Genomic DNA, 24,250 nt, shown 5'->3' on the forward strand with positions numbered 1-24,250 from the left:
GGCTGTGGTAAACGAGCCCATTAGAGGGACAGCCAAAGTTTGATGTTTTGGAGACAATGTTCGAGAGAGCAGACTTCGATGGTTTGGACATGTTCAGAGGAGAGAGAGTGAGTATATTGGTAGAATGGTCCTGAAGATGGAGCTGCCAGGCAAAAGAGCGTGAGGAAGACCAAAGGGAAGGTTTGTGGATCTGGCGAGGGAAGACATGAGGGCAGTTGGTGTTAAGAGAGGAAGATGCAGGAGATAGGCTAAAATGGAAAAAGATGACACGCTGTGGCGACCCCTAACGGGACAAGCCGAAAGGAAAAGAAGAAGACACTATTATGTGACTCCACCCTCACCTAAATTTGCATCTGTTTAAAATCAACTGTACGAGTACTGTATGTCGTTAACATTTAAAGTCAGTGTTAGATAAATCGTTAGATGCATCGATATAAACAATAGCTAGATAATCCTGAGGAAAATAACATTTGGGCCAGTTACTTTCAAAATATGATGACTGATATACAGTATTACAAGTTACGAAAGGAAAAGAAGATCTTAGAAGGGGATTGGCTTTCTACAAACTTCCAATCTTTACATGTTAACTTTTTTTTCAGCTCTTTATTTATGGCCTTAATGTTTGACGTCCTCATTTTGAAATTTAGAAGTCAGTGGTTCACATGTCGGGACAAAACTGTCTTTCCCTAAACAGGGTGACAATTACTTTCTGGATAAGGTAATTCTCAAGCTTCCTCAGCGCAGTTTTCACTAAAATGGCGTGTTCAATTGGGGTAGTGAACCTCCATTCACACTTTACACATGCACACCTTTTTCATGGAGTTTAAGTACATACAGGACACTATCACACTTTTCACAATTTTTTTTTCCGACTTTTCTGCCGGAGTTACCTGATGGAGACTAGTATTGTCAGGGTTTATTTTCTGCAGCAGTCACCTAGACGCGCAAGTCACTCATTCCTTATGAATATGTGTTTCCTACTCACCAGTCTCCTTCCTTTGGCTTCCCATCAACCCTCAGTCTCCAGACATAGAGCCGAGGTCCAGTCCTCGGAAAAGAGTCTGATGCCATAGCCGCGTTCTATACCTGGGTCGACTCAGCCTCTGGGGGGCCTCAGGTATCTTGGGGTCTGCCTCGAAAGACCAATTTAAATGTCAGGTTCACCAGGGTGACATTTATTTAAACCATTCAAAATATCAATTTGTTTGCATGCAAGGAGAACGGAGAACAAATGCAGCCCACCATTTTCACTAATAATAGTAATACACTAAGACGCCATGGTTTGAAATCATGCATGGCAGGTTCCCCAGCTCGAACCAGCACACGTCAAGGCCCATCTTAAATTTGCAAATGACCATTTGAATGATACAGAGGATTCATGGGAGAATGTTTTGTGCTCAGATGAGACCAAAATAGAGCTTTTTGTTCATTGATCATAATTCCACTAACCGTGTTTGGAGGAAGACGAATGATGACTTCCATCCCAAGAACACCATCCCAACTGTGAAGCACGGGGGTCGTAGCATCATGCTTTGGGGGTCTTTTTCTGCACATGGAACAGGACGACTGCACTGTATTAAGTAGAGGATGACTGCGACCATGTATTGTGAGAATTTGGGGAACAGCCTTTTTCACTCAGTCAGAGCATTGAAGATGGGTCGTTGCTGGGTCTTTCAACATGACAATGACCAAAAGCACACAACCAGGAAAACCAAGGAGTGGCTCCATAAGAAGCATATCAAGGTTCTGGCATGGCCTAGCCAGTCTCCACACCGAAACTCAATAGAAAATCTTTGGAGGGAGCTGAAACTCTGTGTTTCTTAGCGAAAGCCCAAAAACCTGTCTGATCTAGAGAAGATCTGTGTGGAGGACTGGGCCAAAATCCCTCCTGGAGTGTGTGCAAACAAACAACTACAGGAAACGTTTGACCTCTGTAATTGCAAACAAAGGCTACTGTACCAAATATTAACATTGGTTTTCTCAGGTGTTCAAATACTTATTTGCAGCTGTATCACATAAATCGTTAAAAAATCATTCTGGATTTTTCTTTTTAGATTATCTTCTCACAGTGGACATGCACCTACGATGAAAATTTCAGACCCCTCCATGATATCTAAGTGGGAGAACTTATAATATAGCAGGGTGTTCAAATACTTATTTTCTTCATTGTATTTTGAGGGTCTGCTGGGAACATCTGGCCCAATCCCCTGTCAGAAGGAGTTTCAACTCCCACCTCTGAAAGAACTTTGTCTTGTTCCAGAGGAAGCGGAGGACATTGAGTCAGAGTGGACCATGTTCTCCACCTCAATTGCTGAGGAGGTAGACCAGAGCTCTGGCCATAGGGTGGTCAGTGCCTGTCGTAGCTTCAACCTCCAAACCCTTTGTTTAACACCAACGGTAAGGGAAGCGGTCAAGTCAAAGAAGGAGTCCTATCTGGTGTTTTCTGGCCTGTGGGACTCCTGAGGTAGCTGATGAGTACCGGCTAGCCAAGCAAAATGCAGCTTTGGTGTTAACTAAAGGAAAATCCCAGGCATGGGAGGAGTTTGGTGAGGCAATGGAGAAAGTCTTCCAGACTTTTGCAGTATTTCTGGTCCACCATCTGTCCATTCAGGAGGGAGAAGCAGTCCACTGTCAACACTCTGTATAGTGAGTACAGGGTGCTGCTGACATCAACTCGGGACATGGTGAGTCGGTGGAGAGAATACTTCGTAGACGTTCTCAATTCTACCGACATAGCTTACCATGAGGGAGAGGAGTCTGGGTTCTCTGAGCCGGGCTCTTCAATCTGTGGGGTTAAGGTCACCAAAATGATTAAAAAGCTTCTCAGTGATCGATGAGATTCGCCCGGAGTTGCTAAAAGCTCTGGATATTGTGGGGCTGTCCTGGTTGACATCCTTCTGCAACATTGGGCTGAAATTGGGGATAGTGCCTCTGAATTGGCAGAGTGAGGAGTGTGGTCCTCCTTTGTAAGGGGGACCACACTCCTCAGCCTCCCTGGTAAGCAAAGCAAATTTATTTGTATGGCTCGTTTCATATGCATAGTAACTCAATGTACTTTACATGATTAAAAGTATTGGAATACAAAGAGATAAAACATTTATAACGGGGGAAAAACAATACAAAATGACTGAAATATAGTCAGAAAAAGCAAAGTACAACTAAAGACAGCATAGAGTGCAAGAAATGTCATTAGAATTGGAAATACTCTAAAAAGCATGAGGGAAAAAAAAAAGTTTTCAACCTGGAGTTAAAAACATTCACGCTTGGGGCTGATGTCATCTCTTTTGGCAACTTATTCCATTTGTGTGCAGCATCATAACTAAATGCTGCTTCACCAAGTTTGCCTTGGACTCTGGCCTCCGCTATTTGACCTGAGTCAGTCAATCTCACAGCTCTACTGGGCTTGAATTCCTTAGGTATTTCTTTCATGTATTCAGGACCTAAACCATCAAGTGATGTATAGACCAGTAGCAGAACTTTAAAATCCATTTTAAAGCCGACTGGAAGCCAATGCAAGGACTTTAGAATTGGAGTTATATACTCTGACTGCTTTGTTCTGGTCAGAACCCAAGCTGCTGCATTCTGAATGAGCAGCAGCTATTTAATACTCTTTTTGGGGAGTCCTTTCAGAAGACCATTACAGTAGTCAAGTTTACTTGAAATAAAAGTATGGTAAAAGGAAATTATTATGATTGATTTGATATAACTGTGGAAAGTCAGGTCGGAATCAATCAGAACAGGCAGCATTTTTAACTTACCCTGCAGGGTCAGGTCTGTCAAAGTGAGACACAGCATGTCGATTGAAATTGCCAGATCCATAATCCACTCGAGGTCTGAGAGCTTGGGATAGTCCTTGTCCTTCTCTTGCATGAACAGTTTCACCGCATCCAATAGCTCAAAGAAGCGAGAGACTACCTTGCTTTTTGACAGCCACCTCACAGTGCAGTGCAGCGATAGGTCACCTGGAAGCCCTTGTTCCAGCTCAGCGATGTGATTCCTGAATTGCCTGTGGTTAAGCGCATGTGTGCGGATGTAGTTGACAATTTCCATCACAGGCTTCATGACGTTGTCTAAATTAAATGATTTAGACACGAGTTGCTCCCTGTGGATGATGCACAGAAATTCCAAAAGTCGGAAAATGTTTGATCAGCTTTGCACAGCCCCACAAGCCCGCTCAATGATCTGATCATGGCTGGCGCTCCTTCCGTGGCTATTGCAGTTAGCTTCGGTATAGGCAGATTTGCTTTTGCAAACGCAGCCATCATTGCTTCTTTCACATCTATGCCATGGTTTCTGTCTTTTAATGGCACAATATCAAGGAGTTCTTCTTTGATCATACATTCATTTGACACAGACCGTGCAAATATTGCCAACTGAGGCTTGTCTTGTATGTCACAACTCTCATCCAATGCCACACTAAAATACTCAAATGCTTGAAGGTCAGACTGTGATTCAACAACTGTATTAATATCCAATATTCTGTGTTCAACACTGTGGCGGGACAGTTGAACGTCTGATACGCTCCGTTTTAGTTTGTCGTCTCCAGGAACCAACATTTCAAAGGCGTCAATGGGGCATTTTTTAATGAAGTCCCCTTCATTGTATGCCTTTTTAGCCCGTGCTATGTTCCAAGCCAGCTGATATGATGCAAGCGTTAGGGTCTCCGAGTGTTTCGTACATTTTTGAAAAACTGCACCTGCTTTTCTGCCTGGCTTTTCAAAGCGACCAACTTGTTATTGCGAAGTTCAGTCCCTTTTGGAAATTCCTGTTCGATGTTAGGGTGGATTGAGCTGAAGTGACGCTGAAGATTTGAAGCTTTGAAATGCGCTAATCCTGCGTGACCTATAAGGCAGATCGTCTTGCCATTACGTTCAACAAAAAAATATAAACTCTCCCACTCTGGCAAAAACGTCCTGTGTTATTCTTCATATTTTCGTTTGGCTGTGCTTTTTTTCCCTGCCATTTCAAGAGGTAACTTGACGGAAATTGTTTACAACACAAATGATGTCACACCAAAGATTCTCTCGTCGCTCGTTTGACGTCACTCAAACAGGCTTACATGGTCAGTGTGCCATCTAGCTGTAGGGGGAGTGAATGACAGTGCCAGCCAAGCATTTTTTGACGCATGTCATGTGAAAGGTCCTGAAGAGCCGCATGAAACTAGTTAAAGAGCCGCATGAGGCTCGCGAGCCGCGGGTTGGCCAGGCATGCCGTAGCATCTTACTGGCATCCCATTGGCTAGGAGGGATGTCAATCTTTCCCCATGATGCACTTCCTTTATCTTGGTGTGTGTGGTGCGATCGAGTTGCTCTCCCTTTGACTATCGCCATAGCATCTTCCTAGCATCCCATTGGCTCGGAGGGATGTAAATTTTTACCCATGATGCTTTTTGATTCCCTTGGACACTCGACTGTCACGGAATTACACTAGCGCTGTCACAACCTAGCGCACATTAGAAAAGTACAGCTTTTTCGTTTGTTTTTGCTCGTTCATTCATTTTTCTTCACCATGGGCCCCAAGAAACTTAAGTGGAATTGAGTGTACATACGTTCGTCCTGTATGTTTTCTCTCAACTGTCACAGTTTGCCCCCCCTTGATGCCGTTTGCTTGTCACTCTCCATTCTCTTCGCATAGTCGCCCAACGCCAAAGGTAAATGACCATAATTTTTGTATTATTCTTTACATTATGTACTTTGAATGCCCATTTATTGCAGTGGGGGCTGGGGGGCTTGGAACAGATTACGCTATTTACATGTAAAATGCACTTCTACTTCCAAAAAATTCATGTTATGAAATGGCTTCCAGACAGATTGTCGTAAGTAGAGGTACCTCTGTACTTGGGTTCAAACCAACTGTAACATTTCTCAAAGCCTCACAACTGATACCACAAGGCATACATTTGCAGTATTTCTGCAAGGTTCGTGAAATATCAAAACAGACATTTTACCTTCAGTTAAAAACAACCATACTGCTTTGCAGTACTCTCAAACACCAGTCAGTGGCACCTTGTATGCTTGTTTGAATAACAAGCAAATGCTTTGTATTTGCATTTGCATTGTCAATCTCCTAGCTTGGCCACTATCTTCAAAAAAACGGAAAGTAGTCTTTTTGAATATGGAAATCAAGATTTGACAGGAATCTGGTTAGGTTTAGGGATCTTCTCGTGGTCTTCTCAAACAGCAGTGCCGCTTGGAAAAATACAGCTAAGTTGTGGGAGAGTCACTGTGAAACTTCATGTTACGAAGAGCATACCTGCAAAATCAAATTATGTTTTCGAACAGTTTCTACTGTACTTGATTGCTTGCTGAAGTTGTCGGCACCCTAGGGGTAAAGAGGTATTTGTGCTTTTAATTTCTTTATCACATGGGCTACATTTACAGATTCAAGTGGTTTAGTGATGAACTCCTGACTCCATGGGAGAAATGTCATTGTGGGGGCACTCATTTGCATGTTTTACCCCTTAATATAGGCTGATTTCAGCAACAAAAAATATAGTTTTGAAAAATGCACAACACTGACAAGACGCGTAGGAACTGTTTTAAGCTGTAAGAGAACTAATTTTGCTCTATCCCTTCTTGTGTGCAGGGCAGCCAACCTCTACTTTCTTTTCTTGATTTTGCTGAACTGGGTGCCAGTGGTTGAAGCCTTTCAGAAGGAAATTACAATGATTCCTTTGCTTATCGTACTCACTGTCATCGCCATCAAAGATGCTTTGGAAGACTACAAACGCTATCTCTCGGACAAAAAAATAAATAATAATGTAGTACAAGTGTATTGTGGGTAAGTGATTCTTCAATACTTTTTATTTTCTGGTTTAGGAGAGTTAATTGAAACATTTATTATGATACTGTTACTTGTTACCTGTTCAAGAACAGTCTATAATGTAACTTAATTACTTCCAATTGCCATATTTCCCGGCCAGTAAGCCGCGACTTTTTTTCTGGCGATGTGAACCCTGCGACATATTTAACAATGAGGCAAGAATATATATATATTTTTTTAAATATTTATTTATTATTTTTGTTGCTAGGGATTTTCATTTTCAAAGTACAACAAAACTTGTTCGAACGCAATGGTTAAATGGTTCCCTATAATGCGCTCGTCCATGCACATATGCCTCCAATGTGTAGAATAGGGTGTCAAACTCACTCTAGCTCAGGGGCCACATGAAGGAAAATCTATTACCAAGTAGGCTGCACTGGTAAATCATGCCCTGTAGATATCAAGTTATATACTTTAGAAATTAAAAAACACAAGTTCAATATTATTTTCTTTGTTTTAGTACAGTACAAAATAGTACGATTCCAACATCACTACTAATCATAAAACATTTCAATTAATTCTGAGGAAAAAAAACACACAGACACACACTGCCTCAGTTGTTTTCAAAAGTACATGACAGAACACAGAACTATATCACGGTGTCATTTCTCAAGCAGAAATACAATTAAAAATAATATAGGGTGTCATTTCTCAGGCAGAAATACAATTTAGAAATAATGTAAGCCTGGGTCATGAAACAAGCACAAGAAATGCATACATTGTCATAATACCACATAACTTTGTTGTGTCCTAGCATAGCAGCTGTTTATTTAAGCTATTCACGTGCTTTGTAACATCCACCATAAATGCGAGGTCCTGCATCCATTCTGCGAAATTGTCAGGCTTATCAATTCGACAGTTATTAAACAGGTCAAAAAGGAAGCAAAGACACCAGTTCAAGTTTGGCAGCTCGCTAGGAGAGAGGAGAGGAACTGTCTTATACAATTCACCACTGCACTTTGATCATCCTCTCCTCAGTGCCTCGATTTATTTAGTTTCAAAACGCTCCTTATTTACATGGATGTTACAAAAAGGAGACGGGTGAGCAAAACATAGTTGGAAACAAAGTGTTCTAGTTTGTGTGTTCGTGTGTGTGTGCGTGTGTGTGGAAGATTGCTGAGTACACGTGTGGTCATCATTTCTTTAACAAACAACAGGTGCTCCTGGTTCTAACAGTTCTGATGATTAGATGTTCTTGTTCTTGTGCTATCTCCTGCTAAGCGGCTGCCACGTTATCTGGAGCAGAGCAAACCATTTCTTTATGGGAATCAGATGTATAATAATTATATTTAAAATTATTCCTACAAAAATTTTTTTTCCTTTTTTTTAATTAGGAAAATAGTTATACAAGTTGCACATCATTGTATATCACATATTTATATATAAATAGAGATAAAGGAAAAAAAGAAAAAGGGGGGAAGTGTACAGTTAATTTACATTCATTAGAAATGAAATCATAGTACCTTTATCAGTAACTGTGATTCGACAGGTGTGTGTATGCGCCCGCGCACCATCGCACTTGGAAATCTGCAGTCGAGCACGAAAAATTGCGCTTCGTTATGAGGAGAAATACATAGGTATTGAAAGACTTCTTTTATTTTGTGGAGTCTTGACCAATGTTCCCTCTAAGCTGCGCAATTGCTCTCGTTGCACACTCTCAGCATACATGACAACCGACCCAGCGCAGTTAATCACAGCCTGACGTCTTTTTTTTTTTTTTTTAACAAGTAAGCACACTCTTTAACAACGAGCTGCTGCTCAACCCACTTCTACTTCCTAGTTGACCTGACACTGTCCCCGTCCGCTCTTAAAGGGGTAAACTCATAATTACAAACAGAACACACACCCGCATCTTTATATCTGCGGGCATGACTATTGGACCACACCCGTAACTTTATATCTGCCGGCATGACTGACCACACTTGTACATTTTTCAAATGTGAGTGACTGCTTAATGAAAGGCAGCATAGGAGATTTTCTCTCTCACTCTAAAGAAAACCTTTACCGAATCTGATTTTATAGGTCATCCTCAACCAAGGTCATATCAGTAAGTGAGCAAACAAAGTAACCTTTAAAGGAAAATCATCATAATCATAGTAGTTAAAAAAGAAAAATTAGACCATCTCAAAGCACTTTACGAGAAATGTTCTGGAAATAATGTATCATGATCTATATAATCTCCAAGTAAATTTTTTGAGTTTCAAATTTTCTTAATATCAAACCTTTGGATGAGACCTGCTCTGACAATAATAAACCAAAATGGAATACTTATGAGTTCAAAGAAAGTAATGCATTGCATACAAGTACTGGATAACATACTAGGTCGGGGATAGGATCCTTACCCAAGTGGAGGAGTTTGAGTATATTAGGGTCTTGTTCACGAGTAAGGGAAGAATGGAGCGGGAGATCGACAGACAGATCGGTGCAGCATCTGCAGTGATGTGGACTTTGTACCGGTCCGTTGTAGTAAAGAGGGAGTCGAAAGGCGACGCTCTCAATTTACCAGTCAATCTACGTTCCTGCCCTCACCTATCGGCATGAGCTGTGGGTCGTGACCAAAAGAACAAGATCAAGCGGCCGAAATGAGTTTCCTTCGCAAGGTGTCCGGGCTCTCCCTTAGAGATAGGATGAGAAGCTCGGTCATCCAGGAGGGGCTCAGTGTCGAGCCGCTACTCCTCCGCATTGAGAGGAGCCAGATGAGGTGGCTGGGCCATCTGATTCGGATGCCTCCTGGATGCCTCCCTGGTGAGGTGTTCTGGGCATGTCCCACCGGAAAGAGACCCCGAGGACGACCCAGGACACGCTGGAGAGACTGTCTCTCGGCTGGCCTGGGAACGCCTTGGGATCCCTCCGGAAGAGCTGTAAGAAGTTGCCGGGGATAGGGAAGTCTGGGTATCCGTGCTGAAGCTCCGACCTGACCCGGAGAAGCGGTAAGAAATGGATAGCTAGATGGATGGATGGAAAAAAGATGGGATAACTGATGGGAACTGATGAACAAAATTAAGCTAAACTTGATTTCACGTTGTGGAGTAACATATTTTAATGTTGTGGTAAACTTTGTCCAGTTTTCCCAATGTCTGTAAAACTTGTCTTGTTCTTGCCTCAAAATGAAAGTTAACTTCTCCATTTTAAAGATATCTTGGACCACTTTAATGCAGTCCTCAACTGAAGGAGTATCCTTTATCAACCTATTTCTTGTAATAGCTTTTTTGCTTGCTAGTGACAAAATACTGTATATGTATTCATTTTCTGGTCCTTTTACAGTGTCCGGTATTAATCTCAAGCAAAATTTTCAAATTTTAATGAAATCGTGACTTTCATAATTTTCCTTCATATTTTGTTTGTCTTTTGGGAAGAGAAATGGAGTAGGGGTTATTTTAAAGGAAGAGCTGGCTAAGAATGTCTTGGAGGTGAAAAGAGTATCAGATCGAGTGATGAGACTAAAATTTGAAATTGAGGGTGTTATGTATGTGGTTAGCGGCTATGCCCCACAGGTAGGATGTGACCTAGAGTTGAAGGAGAAGTTCTGGAAGGAACAAGATGAAGATGTTCTGAGCATCCCAGACAGCAAGAGTTGTGATTGGTGCAGATTGTAATGGACATATTGGTAAAGGAAACAGGGGCGATGAAGAAGTGATGGGTAAGTACGGCATCCAGGAAAGGAACTTTGAGGGACAGATGGTGGAGGACTTTGCAAAAAGGATGCAGATGGCTGTAGTGAACACTTATTTCCAGAAGAGGGAGGAACATATAGTGACCTACAAGAGCGGAGGTAGAAGCACGCAGGTGGATTATATTTTGTGCAGACGATGTAATCTGAAGGAGGTTACTGACTGTAAAGTAGTGGTAGGGGAGAGTGTAGCTCGACAGCATAGGAGGGTAGTGTGTAGGATGACTCTGGTGGTGGGTAGGAAGATTAAGAAGACAAAGGTAGAGCAGAGAACCATGTGGTGGAAGCTGAGAAAGGAAGAATGTTATGCGGCCTTTCGGAAAGAGGTTAGACAGGCTCTCGATGGACAGCAGAAGCTCCCGGAAGACTGGACTACGACAGCCAAGGTAATCAGAGAGAAAGGCAGGAGAGTACTTGGTGTGTCTTCTGGTAGGAAAGGGGAGAAGGAGACTTAGTGGTGGAACTCTAAAACACAAACGTTACACAAGGAAAGAGATTAGCAAAGAAGAAGTGAGACACTGAGAGCACTGAGGAGAGTCGAAAGGAATACATTGAGATGCGACGAAGGGCAAAGGTAGAGGTGGCGAAGGCTAGACGAGGCATATGGGATAGAGATGGGAAGGATGTGCAGCAGCTAAGGGTGATTAAGGATAGAGATGGAAATGTGTTGACTGGTGCCAGTAGTGTGATAAATAGATGGAAAGAATACTTTGAGAAGTTGATGAATGAAGAAAATGAGAGAGAAGGAAGAGTTGAAGAGGCAAGTGTGAAGTACCAGGAAGTGGCAATGATTACTAAGGGGGAAGTCAGAAAGGCACTACAAAGGATGAAAAATGGAAAGGCAGTTGGTCGTGATGACATACCGGTAGAGGTATGGAAGCAATTTGGAGAGATGGCTGTGGAGTTTTTGACCAACTTATTCAGCAGAATACTAACGGGCGAAAAGATGCCTGAAGAATGGAGGAAAAGTGTTCTAATTCCCATTTTTAAGAACAAAGGGGATGTTCAGATCTGTGGGAACTATAGAGGAATAAAGTTGATTAGCCACACAATGAAGTTATGGGAAAGAGTAGTGGAGGCTAGAGTCAGGACAGAAGTAAGTATCTGCGAATAACAGTATGTATGGTTTCATGCCAAGAAAGAGTACCACAGATGCATTATTTGCCTTGAGGATGCTAGTGGAAAAGTACAGAGAAGGTCAGAAGGAGCTTCATTGTGTCTTTGTGGATCTAGAGAATGCCTATGACAGAGTACCAAGAGAGGAACTGTGGTACTGCATGCGCAAGTCTGGTGTGGAGAATAAGGTTAGAATAGTCCAGGACATGTATGAGGGCAGCAGAACAGGGGTGAGATGTGCCGTTGGTGTGTCAGAAGAATTTAAGGTGGAGGTGGGACTGCATCAGGGATCCACGCTGAGCCCCTTCCTGTTTGCAGTGGTAATGGCTAGGCTGACAGATGAGGTTAGACTGGAATCCCCTTGGACCATGATATTCGCAGATGATATTGTGATATGCAGTGAAACCTGGGAGCAGGTGGAGGAACAATTAGAAAGATGGAGGCACGCACTGGAAAGGAGAGGAATGAAGATTAGCCGAAGTAAAACAGAATATATGTGTGTGAATGAGAAAAGTGTAGGGGGAAGAGTGAGGCTACAGGGAGAAGAGATAGCGAGGGTGGACGACTTCAAATACTTGGGGTCAACAATACAGAGTAATGGAGAGTGTGGTCAGGAAGTGAAGAAACGGGTCCAAGCAGGTTGGAACAGCTGGCGAAAGGTGTCTGGTGTGTTATGTGACAGAAGAGTGTCTGCTAGGATGAAGGGCAAAGTTTACAAAACAATGGTGAGGCCGGATTAGAGATGGTGGCACTGAAGAAACAACAGGAAGCAGAACTGGAGGTGGCAGAAATGAAGATGTTGAGGTTCTCGCTCATAGTGAGCAGGTTGGATAGTATTAGAAAATAGTTCATTAGAGGGACAGCCAAAGTTGGATGTTTTGGAGACAAGATTAGAGAGACCAGACTTAGATGGTGTGGACATGTCCAGAGGCGAGAGAGTGAGTATATTGGAAGAAGGGTGCTGAGGATGGAGCTGCCAGGCAAAAGGGTGAGAGGAAAATCAAAGAGAAGGTTTATGGATGTGGTGAGGGAAGACATGAGGGCAGTTGGGGTTAGAGAGGAAGATGCAGGAGATAGACTAAGATGGCAAAAGATGACACGCTGTGGCGACCCCTAATGGGACAAGCCGAAAGGAAAAGAAGAAGAAGTAGATTTTGTTTGTCTTTTCAACATTTTAAAATGATTGGACAGTCCCAGGACACATGAAAATGTGTCGCTTTATTCTCTCCACTAGATCTCCAGTAGGAGGTAATTGCTCCCGGCGAGATCCTCTGAACTGGGAGTCTAAAAAAAGCTAACTACAATTTTTCAACCAAATTCTCTCCAGGATAAAGCAGATGTACTTTTCCACTGGTTGGAGATTAACTTTTCCCGAGTTTCCACTTGAAGTTTAATGTTACTATCCTTTTCCCATTTCTCTTTTATGTAATACTCTGTAAATCCTAGATATGTTTCCACATCCTGATCTGATTTAGAAACAAGAAGCAATATCTTAACCATACATATATTAGTTTCTTTCTTTCAGCTTGTTCCGTTAGGGATCGCCACACCGTGACATATCAGATGAATGCTCCTATTTGTTTGGCACAGTTTTTACGCCAGATGCCCTTCCTCATGCAACTCCTCTTTGGGAGTATAGATGAGATATGAACGCACAACCCCTGGTTTACCAAACCAATGCTCTAATCACTGAGCTATGGGGCCTTTTTTAGTTTAGATTAGTTTGTAATTCCTCTTTTTCCATTATGGATATGTGTTGACTGGCGCCAGTAGTGTGCTAAATAGATGGAAAGAATACTTTGAGAAGTTGATGAATGAAGAATATGAGAGAAGGAAGAAAAGAAGAGGCATGTGAAGGACCAGGAAGTGGCAATGATTTGTAAGGGGGAAGTTAGAAGGCACTGAAGAGGACAAAACATGGAAAGACAGTTGGTCCTAATGACATACCTGTGGAGGAATGGAAGCAATTTGAAGAGATGGCTGAGGAGTTTCTGACCAACTTATTCAAGCGAATACTAGTGGGTGAGAAGATGCCTGAAGAATGGGGGTAAAGTGCGTTAGTTCCCATTTTTAAGAACAAAGGTGATGTTCAGAGCTGTGGGAACGATAGAGGAATAAAGTTGATGAGCCACACAATGAAGTTATGGGAAAGGGTAGTGGAGGCTAGATACAGGACAGGAGTAAGTATCTGCGAGCAACAGTATGGTTTCATGCCTAGAAAGAGTACCACAGATGCATTATTTGCCTCGAGGATCCTCGTGGAAAAGACCAGAGAAGGTCAGAAGGAGCTACATTGTGTCATAGTGGATCTAGAGAAAGCAAGTCAAAATCTGGTGTCTTGTTGGGTTTTAATATTGAGATTGCCTTTTGAAGTTCATCGATGGATACATCAGTCACTAATATTATTTTCTGGTCTTCTGTGATTGTTGGGAGAAAGAGTGGTTGAAGCAGAGATTCAGGTGAGTTATCCCCTTTACATTCGATCTGTGCATAGAGGTTTTGTTAATATTTTTCAAAGCTATTATTAATATCCTGAAATTTGTATTTCATTCCTTTAGTAGTTGCCTCTTTCATTTTGTATAATTCCCTCTCTACTTGTTTTCTCAACCTATATGCCAAAATTTTGTGTGCTTTACTACCTATTTCCCTAATTCTCTGACTAACTTCTGTCTTTTTCATGTTTTTTTTCCAAGGTATTCCAATTCTTTTTGTAATTTGTTCAATTTTTGCTTGTTTTAACTTCTTGTGAAGTGCCAGTTTCGCAATGATCTTCCCTTTCAAGACAGGTTTACAGTGCCTTGTGAAAGTATTTGGCCCCCTTGAACTTTACAACCTTTCGCCACATTTCAGGCTTCAAACATAAAGATATGAAATACATTTTACAAATTCAAGGTTCAACAAGTGGGACACGATCATAAAGTGGATTGGAATTAATTGGATACTTTATACTTAAAAAAAAATAATAAATATTGAATCTGTAAATGATTACTTTCACCCCCCGAAAAAATGACTGGATTACAGGGTGGAACATGCTGTGCCAATACTTGCCATTAAATTGTGTTTTCTGTTTTTGATTTGTGGTATTGCCTGATTTTCTAGTCATTTTACAGATCATATTTATATTAAATTAATAATATGCTGATATTAATGTGCTATAAATATTTATTCTTCTTATAACAGAAAGGAGAAAGCCTACAATGATATACGCTGGAAAGATGTTCAAGTTGGAGACTTTGTTCGCCTATCCTGCAACGATATCATCCCTGCTGACATTTTGCTCCTGTATTCCTCTGATCTTCATGGAATATGTTACATTGAGACTTCCAACTTGGATGGGGAGACCAACCTGAAACAGAGAAAGATTGTTTCCGGTCTTCCACTGCAGGTAGAGGAAATAGGGACTTTGTCATTTCATTGGCACCAACACTCTTTCATAAATCCATCCATCTATCCATCCATCCATCCATCCAACCATTTCCTGAGCCGTTTATCCTCACAATGGTCGAAGGAGTGCTTGGGCCTTCGGGCAGTGAACAGGGTAAACCCTGAGCTGGTTGCCAGCCAATCACAGGGCACAGAGACAAACAACCAGTTGTCCTCACAGTCACACCAAATGGCAATTCAGAGCCTCCAATTCATGCATGTTTTTGGGTGTGGGAGGAAACTGGAGTGCCTGGAGAAAACCCACACAGGCACCGGGAGAACATGCATACTCAACACAAGCGGGCTTGGGATTTGAACGGCAGCCCTCAGAACTGTGAGACTAATGCTCTAATAATCCACAGTGCCACACCCAAAACTCTTTTTACATTGTATACTGTATGGTCTGATTGGGGGACAAAAAAGAGAACACACAAAAAGACTAAATGATAGTAGGAACGAAGGAAAAGCTTTGCTTATTTTCATTAAGGTCGAGTAGGGTGTTATCAGTTAATAGCACCAGTGTTAAATTTTGAAAAACTTTGGAAGCTATATAACAAACACTTCAGAATCGATACAGCCTCTTGGGCTCTCATTTATGAGTGAGCAAAGAATAGAGATGGAGATAGACAGGCGGATCGGTGCATTGTCTGCAGTGATGCTTTCTATTGGTCCGTTGTGGTAAAGAGGCAGCTAATTCGAAAGATGAAGCTCTCAATTTACCAGTCGATCTACGTTCCCTCCCCGATAGTCACAAGCTGTGGGCTGTGACCGAAAGAACAAGATCCCAGGTAAAAGTGGCCAAAATCAGTTTCTTCTACAGGGTGTCCGGGCTCTCCCTTCGAGATAGGGTGAGAAGCTCGTCATCTGGGACGGGCTCAGTGTCAAGCCGCTGCTCCTCCCCATTGAGAGGAGCCAAATGAGGTGGTTGGGGCATCTGATCCGGATGCCTGCCGAACGCCTCCCTGGTGAGGTGTTCCAGGCATGTCCCACTAGAAAGAGACCCCAGGAGACGACCCTAACGCTGGTGAAACTATGTCCCTCGGCTAACCCGGGAATGCCTTACCTGGGGATCCCGCCGGAAGAGATGGATGAAGTGGCTGGGGGAAGGGAAGTCTGGGTATCCCTCCTAAGACTACTGTTCCCACAACCCGAACCTGGAAAAGCGGAAAAAGATGAGATGAGAATTGATGTTCTAACTTTTTCTAATTACCGGATTGAAAGCAGTAGAATACTCAATTTAATCTATGGAGCATGTTGACAGCAACACTCCGCCATAGCTGATCCCAAGCCCAGTTGAGATGAGGAGGAGGATTGGACTAGGGGCTACCAACCCCACCCCATTAAAAATAAAAACTCTCTGCTATAGAATCATCGATAATCAACCAACAGACGTGTAGAGACCTGGGAGAAGCAGGGGCTTCAACAGGAAGACTTACGGCGTGCAGCAAAGGAAGCTGAAAGGAAGCTGCTGTACTCACTACGCTCCTATCAGCCAGGAAGATTTTGCAGATTGGCACCTGGAATGTTACAACAATGTATAAGAGAAGAGGAAGGCAGCCCAGGTACAGCTGAAATGTGGAACTATAACCAGGTCAGCGACAGGTGAAAACAGAAGAATCCATCCTTTATTCTGGGCATGAAGAAGATGGAGCCACACACACTGTAAGAGTTGACCTCATGTTCACGAAAAAGCACGGAAGGCACTGATTGGTTGGTAACCAAGAGCACCCAAACACATGACAGCTTCGCTCAAGACCAAGAAGAACATCTAGATGAACGTGATCCTTGGTTATGCACTACCCACGACATTAGTGAAGACAAGGACAGGTTCTATGAACAGCTTAGTGACATCTTGGAGTAGCTGAGAAGTAAAGAGATCAACATCCTCTGAGGTGACTTTAACGCTTAGATCGGCAGCAACAACAGGAACTATGGAGTCATGGGGCGCTTTGGTCTTGGAGAGATGAATGAGAATGGGGAAAGGTTTGCAGATGCCTGTACCCTGAACAAGTTTGTGATCGATGGGTGTGTCTATCAGCACAAGATGATCCACAAGGCAACTTGGGTATTGCCAGATCATATGACTGAGGACCAAAAAGACGACATCTTCTCATTATTTTCCTTTCGGCTTGTCCCGTTAGGGGTCACCACAGCATGTCATATTTTTCCATCTAAACCTATCTCATACATCCTCTTCTCTAACACCCACTGTCCTCATGTCCTCCCTCACAACATCCATCAACCCTTTCTTTGGTCTTCCTCTCGCTCTTTTGCCTGGTAGCTCCTTCCTCAGCACCCTTTTACCAATATACTCACTCTCTCGCCTCTGAACATGTCCAAACCATCTAAATCTGTTCCCTCTAACCTTGTCTCCAAAACATCCAACTTTAGCTGTCCCTCGAATGAGCTCATTTCTAATCCTATCCAACCTGGTCGCTCCGAACGAGAACCTCAACATCGTCATTTCTGCTACCTCTAGTTCTTCTTCCTGTTGTTTTTTCAGAGCCACCGTCTCTAATCTGTACATTATGGCCGGCCTCACCTCACCACTGTTTTATAAACTTTGCCATTCATCCTAGTGGAGACTCTTCTGTCACAAAGAACACCAAACACCTTCCACCAACTGTTCCATCCCACTTGTACCCGTTTATTCTCTTCCTTACCACACTCACCATTGCTCTGTATTGTTGACCCCAAGTATTTGAAGTCATCCACCCTCGCTATCTCTACTCCTTGGAGCTTCACTCTTCCTTCTCCACCCCGCTCATTCACACACATATATTCTGCTTTACTTAGGCTAATGCATGTAGTACCACAATTCCTCTCTTGGTACTCTGTCATAGGCTTTCTCTAGGTCTACAAAAACACAATGGAGTTCCTTCTGACCTTCTTTGTACTTTTCCACTAGCATTCTCAAGGCAAACAATGGATCTGTGGTACTCTTTCTAGGCATGAAACCATACTGTTGCTCGCAGATACTTACTTCTGCCCTGAGTCTAGCCTCCACTACTCTTTCCCATAACTTCATTGTTTGGCTCATCATCTGTATTCCTCTGTAGTTTCCACAGTTCTGAATATCGCCTTTGAGCTTTAAAATGGGGACTAGCACACTTTTCTTCCATTCTTCTGGCATCTTCTCTCCCGCTAGTATTCTATTGAATAAGTTGGTCAAAAAGTTCAGTCACCTCTCCAAATTGCTTCCATACCTCCACTGGTATGTCATCAGGACCAACGGTCTTTCCATTTTTCATTCTGTTCAGTGCCTTTCTAACTTCTCCCTTTCTGATCAATGCCACTTCCCGGTCATTCATGCATGCCTCTTCTACTCTACCTTCTCTCCCATTTTCTTTATTCATTAGCTTCTCAAAGTACTATTTCCATGTAAATGCACACTACTGGCACCAGTCAACATATTTCCATCGCTATCCTTAATCACATTTACCTGCAGCAATCCTTCCGATCTCTATCCCTCCATGTGGCCAACCTGTAGAGATCCTTTTCTCCTTCTTTCGTATCTAACCTGGTGTACATGTCATCATATGCCTCTTGTTTAGCCTTCGCCACCTCAACCTTTGCCCTACGATGCATCTCAATGTATTGCTTTTGCCTCTCCTGAGTCCTCTCCGTGTCCCACTTCTTCTTCGCTAATCTCTTTCCTTGGATGACTTCCTGTATTTTGGGGTTGCACCACCAAGTCTCCTTCTCCTCTTTCCTACCAGAAGACACCCCAAGTACTCTCCTGCCTGCCTTTCTGAATACCTTGGCAGTAGTATTCCAGTCTTCTGGGAGCTCTTCCTGTCCATTTAGAGCCTGTCTCACCTCTTTCCGAAAGGCCACACAACATTCTTCCTTTCTCAACTTCCACCACCTGATTTTTTGCTCTACCTTTGTCTTCTTAGTCTTCCTACCCACTACCAGAGTCATCCTACACACCACCATCCTATCCTGTCGAGCTACACTCTCTCCCACCACTACCTTAGAGTCAGTAACCTCCTTCAGATGACACCATCTGCACAAAATATAATCCATCTGCATGCTTCGACCTCTGCTCTTGTCGGTCACTCTATGTTCCTGTCTCTTCTGGAAATATGTGATCAAAAAGACGACACCTGTATCTGTAAAAAGTTTACAAGATCCCTTTTGGATGTTTGAGCGAGAAGAGGAGCGGATATTGCGTCAGACCACTATCTTGTGACAGTAGAGTTCAAGTTGAATTTGAAGAACAATTAGTTCAAGCGAAATAGAAGGATGTCAAGGTTCACTGTTAACGTTTTGACAAACGAGGCAACAAAAGTAGAATTCAGAATTGCACTCTCCAACAGAAGTGCTGCAGGACCTCGTTGAAGAAGACTTGGAACACCAGTGGAAGAACTATAAGGAGTCAGTAGTAGGGGCTTGCGAGGACATTCTTGGAAGGAAAAAGACTCAGCAGAAAGACTGGATTTCTGCAGAAAACTTCAAGATAGAGGAGACGAAGAGAAAGAAAGCAGCAGTAAACAATTGTCGGACAAGCATGAGGAAGCAGAAAGACCGGATTTCTGGAGAAAATGTCAAGATAGAGGAGAGGAAGGGAAAGAAAGCTGCAGTAAACAATTGTAAGACTAGCGTGAGGAAGCCTAAGGTGCAATAGAAATTTACCAAGGCAAATCAGGAGGTGAAGAAGAGCATTAGGAAAGATAAAGACTTAAGTTGAGGGCCTCACAGAACAGGCAGCTTGTAGCAGCATGAAGGAACATGTAGCAGCTGTATGACGCCACCAAGAAGCTTGCTGGAAATTGGACACAATCAGAAAGACCTGTCAAGGGAAAGGATGGGGAAGTGCTAATGGATAAAGAACAGCAGCTCAAGAGGCTGGCAGAGTACTTTGAAAAACTTGTGAATCGCCCCTCCCCACAACATCCTCCAAACATCCAAGAAGTAGAAGCAGATTGACTGCAGCAGACCAACAAGAGATGAGATTCAAAGAGCCTTTAACCAAATGAGGAATGGAAAAGCACACGTCCCGGATGCGATCCCAGCTGAGCCACTGAAGGCAGACCTTGACATCATGGTGGAGCACTTCCACAACCTGCTTGGGAAGATCTGGGAGGAGGAGGGAATTCCAGCAGATTGGAAAGAAAGCCAGCTCATCATACTGCCAACGAAAGGAGACCGCAGCCACTGCTCCAACTACCGAGGGATCACACTGCTTTCTGTCCCTGGTAATCTCTTCAAACGAGTAACCCTCAAACGATTAAAAAGAACAGTGGACCAGAAACTTCAAGGCAAAACAGGCAGGCTTCAGGCAGTGCCGGTCTTGTGAGGACCAGATAGTGACCCGCATTATCATTGAGCAGTTCATTGAGTGGAATTCATCACCGTTTGTGAACTTTGTGAACTACAAGAAGCCTTTGATAGCGTGGATAGGGAAGCACTTTGGAAACTACTGCAACATTACGGTGTGCCCCAGAAGTTTGCCAGTTTGTTCCAGTGCGCAAATGAAGGAATGTCACACAGAGTTGTGCATCATGGGCAGCAATGATGTTTATGTTAAGTTTCTGTTTCTCCTAGCCGTTGATTGGATTATTACTACCATGATCATCAAAGGGAGGAACAGCATTCCATGGACCATACGGAGCCATCTTAATATCCTGGATTTTGCAGATAACCTCGCCCTGTTTTCTCACACACAGATGGCAAGCTGACAGGGATGACCTGGAGCAACTGGGGAGGAGAGTACAAGATAGGCAGTGCTGGAGGACAGTCATCGATTGGCTATGCTCCAGGGGAAGTGAAGGGCTTAGTAATAGTAGTTGTTGTTCGAGTAGTAGACGGGAACCACATGTCTAACAAACTGCTGTACATAAGCTCAAACATAAAATAAAGTACAAAAAGAAAATAGTAAAATAATAACTAAAATATCTAATATACAAGAGCACCCTCCACATTGTCATTTGGCATACACACAGAATACTACCCATCCACATAAAAACAGTTAAATAATGCACGCAAAACTGTATTACACTTATTGAACTTTGATGTCAATACAGGTTGAGAATCAATTTTTGTACGCTTTTTCATTGTTTGAAGTTTGGATATACTTTTTTTTGTTTAATTTTCCCCCAAGGGAGAGGAATTTAACCCTGAGAGCTTCCACAGTCACATTGAGTGTGAAAATCCCAATAATGACCTTGGCACGTTTCGAGGTTTTATGTAAGTACCGAAAGAAATTCTGTATTAATGACTGTCATTACAGACCCCAATTGCAATGAAGTTTGGATGTAAAATGTGATTTCCAAATCCTTCTCGACCTATATTCAATTAAATACAATACAAAGTTCAAAATGATAAATATATATTTATTATTTTTTTAATATTCACTTGTTTTGAATTGGAAGCCTGGAACACATTCCAAAGCAGCTGAGACTGGGGGATGTTTATCACTGTTTTACATCACCTTTCCTTTTAAAAACATTCAATAAGTATTTGGGAGCTAGTGTCATAAATTGTTGCGGCTATGTAGGTGAATTTCTTCCCCATTCTTGTTTGATGTGCAATCTCAGTTACTCAACAGTCCAGGATCTCCGTAATCATTTTTTTCTGCTTCATAATGTGTGACACATTTTCAATAGAGACAGTTCTTGACTTAGAGCAGTCCAGTCTAGCCCTTTTATTACAAAGATTCACTGTTGTAACACATGCAGAATGTAGCTTGACTTGCTGAAATAAACAGGAATGTTCCTGAAAAGGGCATTGGTTTGATGGGACCATATGCTTTTTCATAATTGGTCCCTTCACTGTTGTCGAATTTCCTCATAGCTTGGGCACTACCCCACCCAGACATCACAGATGCTTGCTTTTGAACTTTGTGTGAATAATAATCGCAGTCCTTTTCCTCTTTGGCCCGGAGGGCACAACGTCCATGTTTTCTAAAAACAATTTGAAATGAGGACTTGTCAGACAACTGGAAACTTTTAACTTGCATTTGTCGATGTAGCGATGAACTGTACGAAGTGACAATTGTTTTCTGAAATGTCTCTTAGTCCAATAACATTTACACAATGATGCCATATTTAAAGGGATATTTAGACCTCCATAGTCATTAGCAAATAGACTTAGTATAAAAGTATAATTTTTAATTTAGAAAAATCCCCTTAACCCACGACTGTCCAGAAAAGCTCCCGCTGACAATTAATTTTGTTTTACCCGGCTTTGTATCCATTTCATGTTCAGATAAGACTGTCCCCTTTCCTCTGATGGATTGCCTCCATGAAAAGGACCCACTTCTGAGAGTGTTGGATTAATTTTACATAAATGTATCTCTTATTTGCTTCATGTGCTTGACCAATATGATGCACATTGCGTGTGAAGCAGCGTTCTACAACAGAAGACATCACAAAGGGGTAGCTATTACAATATCGGACTCACAAAGGTGTGCCACAACACATTGTGTTCTAAACTTGTCAGGAGAAGACGTGCTTTGCTTGAATGTCATGGTTGCTTATGGCTCCTTTGTTTATCAACTCGCATTTGCTTCGTTTGTCACGGTTGCTTACGGTTGATTTGTTAATTACGTTTGCTATGTTTACTATGCTCCAGAGGTTTCGCTGGGATGTGGGCAGAATAGGTAGGAGGTTGTAATTCTATACATCCCATACATTGTCCTTGTGAGCAAAACTTCCTGTCTTCCTTCTTTGAATATCCTTCCCTCCATTTTCTTAGCCGCTCAACCTCCCAAGGGTTGCTTGGAGTGCTGGAGCCTATCCCAGCTGTCAACAGGCAGGAGGCGGGGTGCACCCTGAACTGGTTGCCAGCCAATCGCAGGGCACATAGAGACAAACAGCTGCACTCCCAATCACACTTAGGGTCAATTTAGAGTGTCCAATTAATGTTGCATGTTTTTGGGATGTGGGAGGAAACCGGAATGCCCAGAGAAAACCCATGCAGGCATGGGGAGAACATGTAAACTCCACATAGGTGGGTGCGGGATTGAATCCGGGATATCCGAACTGTGAGGCCAACACTTTCCAGCTGAGCCACTGTGCTGCTCCTTCTTTAAATATCGTACTTTAAATCTCCTGGATTGCGTGAGCCTGGCTCTCACCAGACGCTGTCACTGATCTCTTCACTGAGGCTGTCTCTGACTGCCATAAGCTGGGTAAACCTGACAGAGAGCCCACATGTTTGGTATGTTGACAGCCCTGGCTCACGAGTGGAGAGGTAGGCGGAGATCTTCGCAGTGATGGTGATAGGGTTGAAAATTTTGAACCACCTTATTGTAGGCCTCTCGGCAGAAAAACATAAAGAACTCAGGAATCCTTGGAGAATTTTAAATCATATTTCTCGTTTAGTGAGGCAGTTAGTCAATACAGTAGTAACTCATTTTTCACGGTTAATTGGGACCAAAACCACCCACAAAAAGTGAAAAACTATGAAGTGGCAGGGATGTATGTTTATGTGTGTACCAGAATGTTTAAAATATGTAAACACCATTTGTATTTGGCATATTTTAGATGACAAGAAGTATTTAGTTAAATCTTTAATTATGAAACCTTATAAATATAATATATACAGAATTATAAATGTATAATATAACTATAAATTATAAAACAGTTATTTTATTACTGTATCATTACCATTCATCACTCGGAGACTTCTGGAGGCACTGTGTGGGTACCTGAATGTTAATCAACAGTACAGCAGTTATACTTTGCCTACTTGAGACAAAAATTATAACAATACAAGCATCTAGTTCAGTGGTTCCCAAAGTCAACCTGGGCCCAGACCCCCAATGAGTCGTTCAAAAAGCTCTCCCCAACCTCAACTTTCGCCAATGATGTAGTGGTGGACATAGCTATGCCATTCTGGTACAAAGAAATATTCAATTTTAGTGGCTCACTTGGTCTTGCTTTTTATTTTTGGACAATAAATCAAAACATGGTTAAACAGTGGAAAGGGCAATTCTCACATCATGATTACTTTCCAGACAATTTCGTTTTTTCATCTTCACATCTAATAAAGTTGAAAACCCCGCCTCACACTTGCTCAAAATAGGATCGATAGGATGTGAGACATAGCGAGACAGAAGAAAAAAACATTTTTTTGTTCTTTTCTTCAGAAAAATATTTTATTATTACTCTGTCTCAGACATCTGGTCGCAGACCCACTGGAAAGACGTTTTTCACCGCCTGGGGGTCCGTGGGAACCACTGATCTAGTTAAACAATAGAAATAAAACAAT

General features: G+C 42.4%; 1 protein-coding gene across 14 annotated transcripts in view; it reads left to right on the forward strand.

Annotated features, from left to right (window-relative positions):
- The window catches only part of atp10d (ATPase phospholipid transporting 10D), a 116,710-nt gene that overhangs the window by 22,442 nt on the left and 70,018 nt on the right, over positions 1–24,250 (forward strand). For all 14 annotated transcript variants that reach the window (XR_009798483.1, XR_009798484.1, XR_009798485.1 and 11 more), the window contains 3 exons: positions 6,586–6,780; positions 14,789–14,993; positions 21,138–21,223. Coding sequence is in view for 10 of the 14 variants with exons in the window: in XM_061844174.1 (XP_061700158.1) it covers positions 6,586–6,780; positions 14,789–14,993; positions 21,138–21,223 (486 nt within the window). In the remaining 4 variants the exon portion in view is untranslated. The remainder of the gene's footprint in view (positions 1–6,585; positions 6,781–14,788; positions 14,994–21,137; positions 21,224–24,250) is intronic.

Source organism: Syngnathoides biaculeatus, chromosome 15, assembly GCF_019802595.1.
Source record: "Syngnathoides biaculeatus isolate LvHL_M chromosome 15, ASM1980259v1, whole genome shotgun sequence".
Classification (NCBI taxonomy): domain Eukaryota; kingdom Metazoa; phylum Chordata; class Actinopteri; order Syngnathiformes; family Syngnathidae; genus Syngnathoides; species Syngnathoides biaculeatus.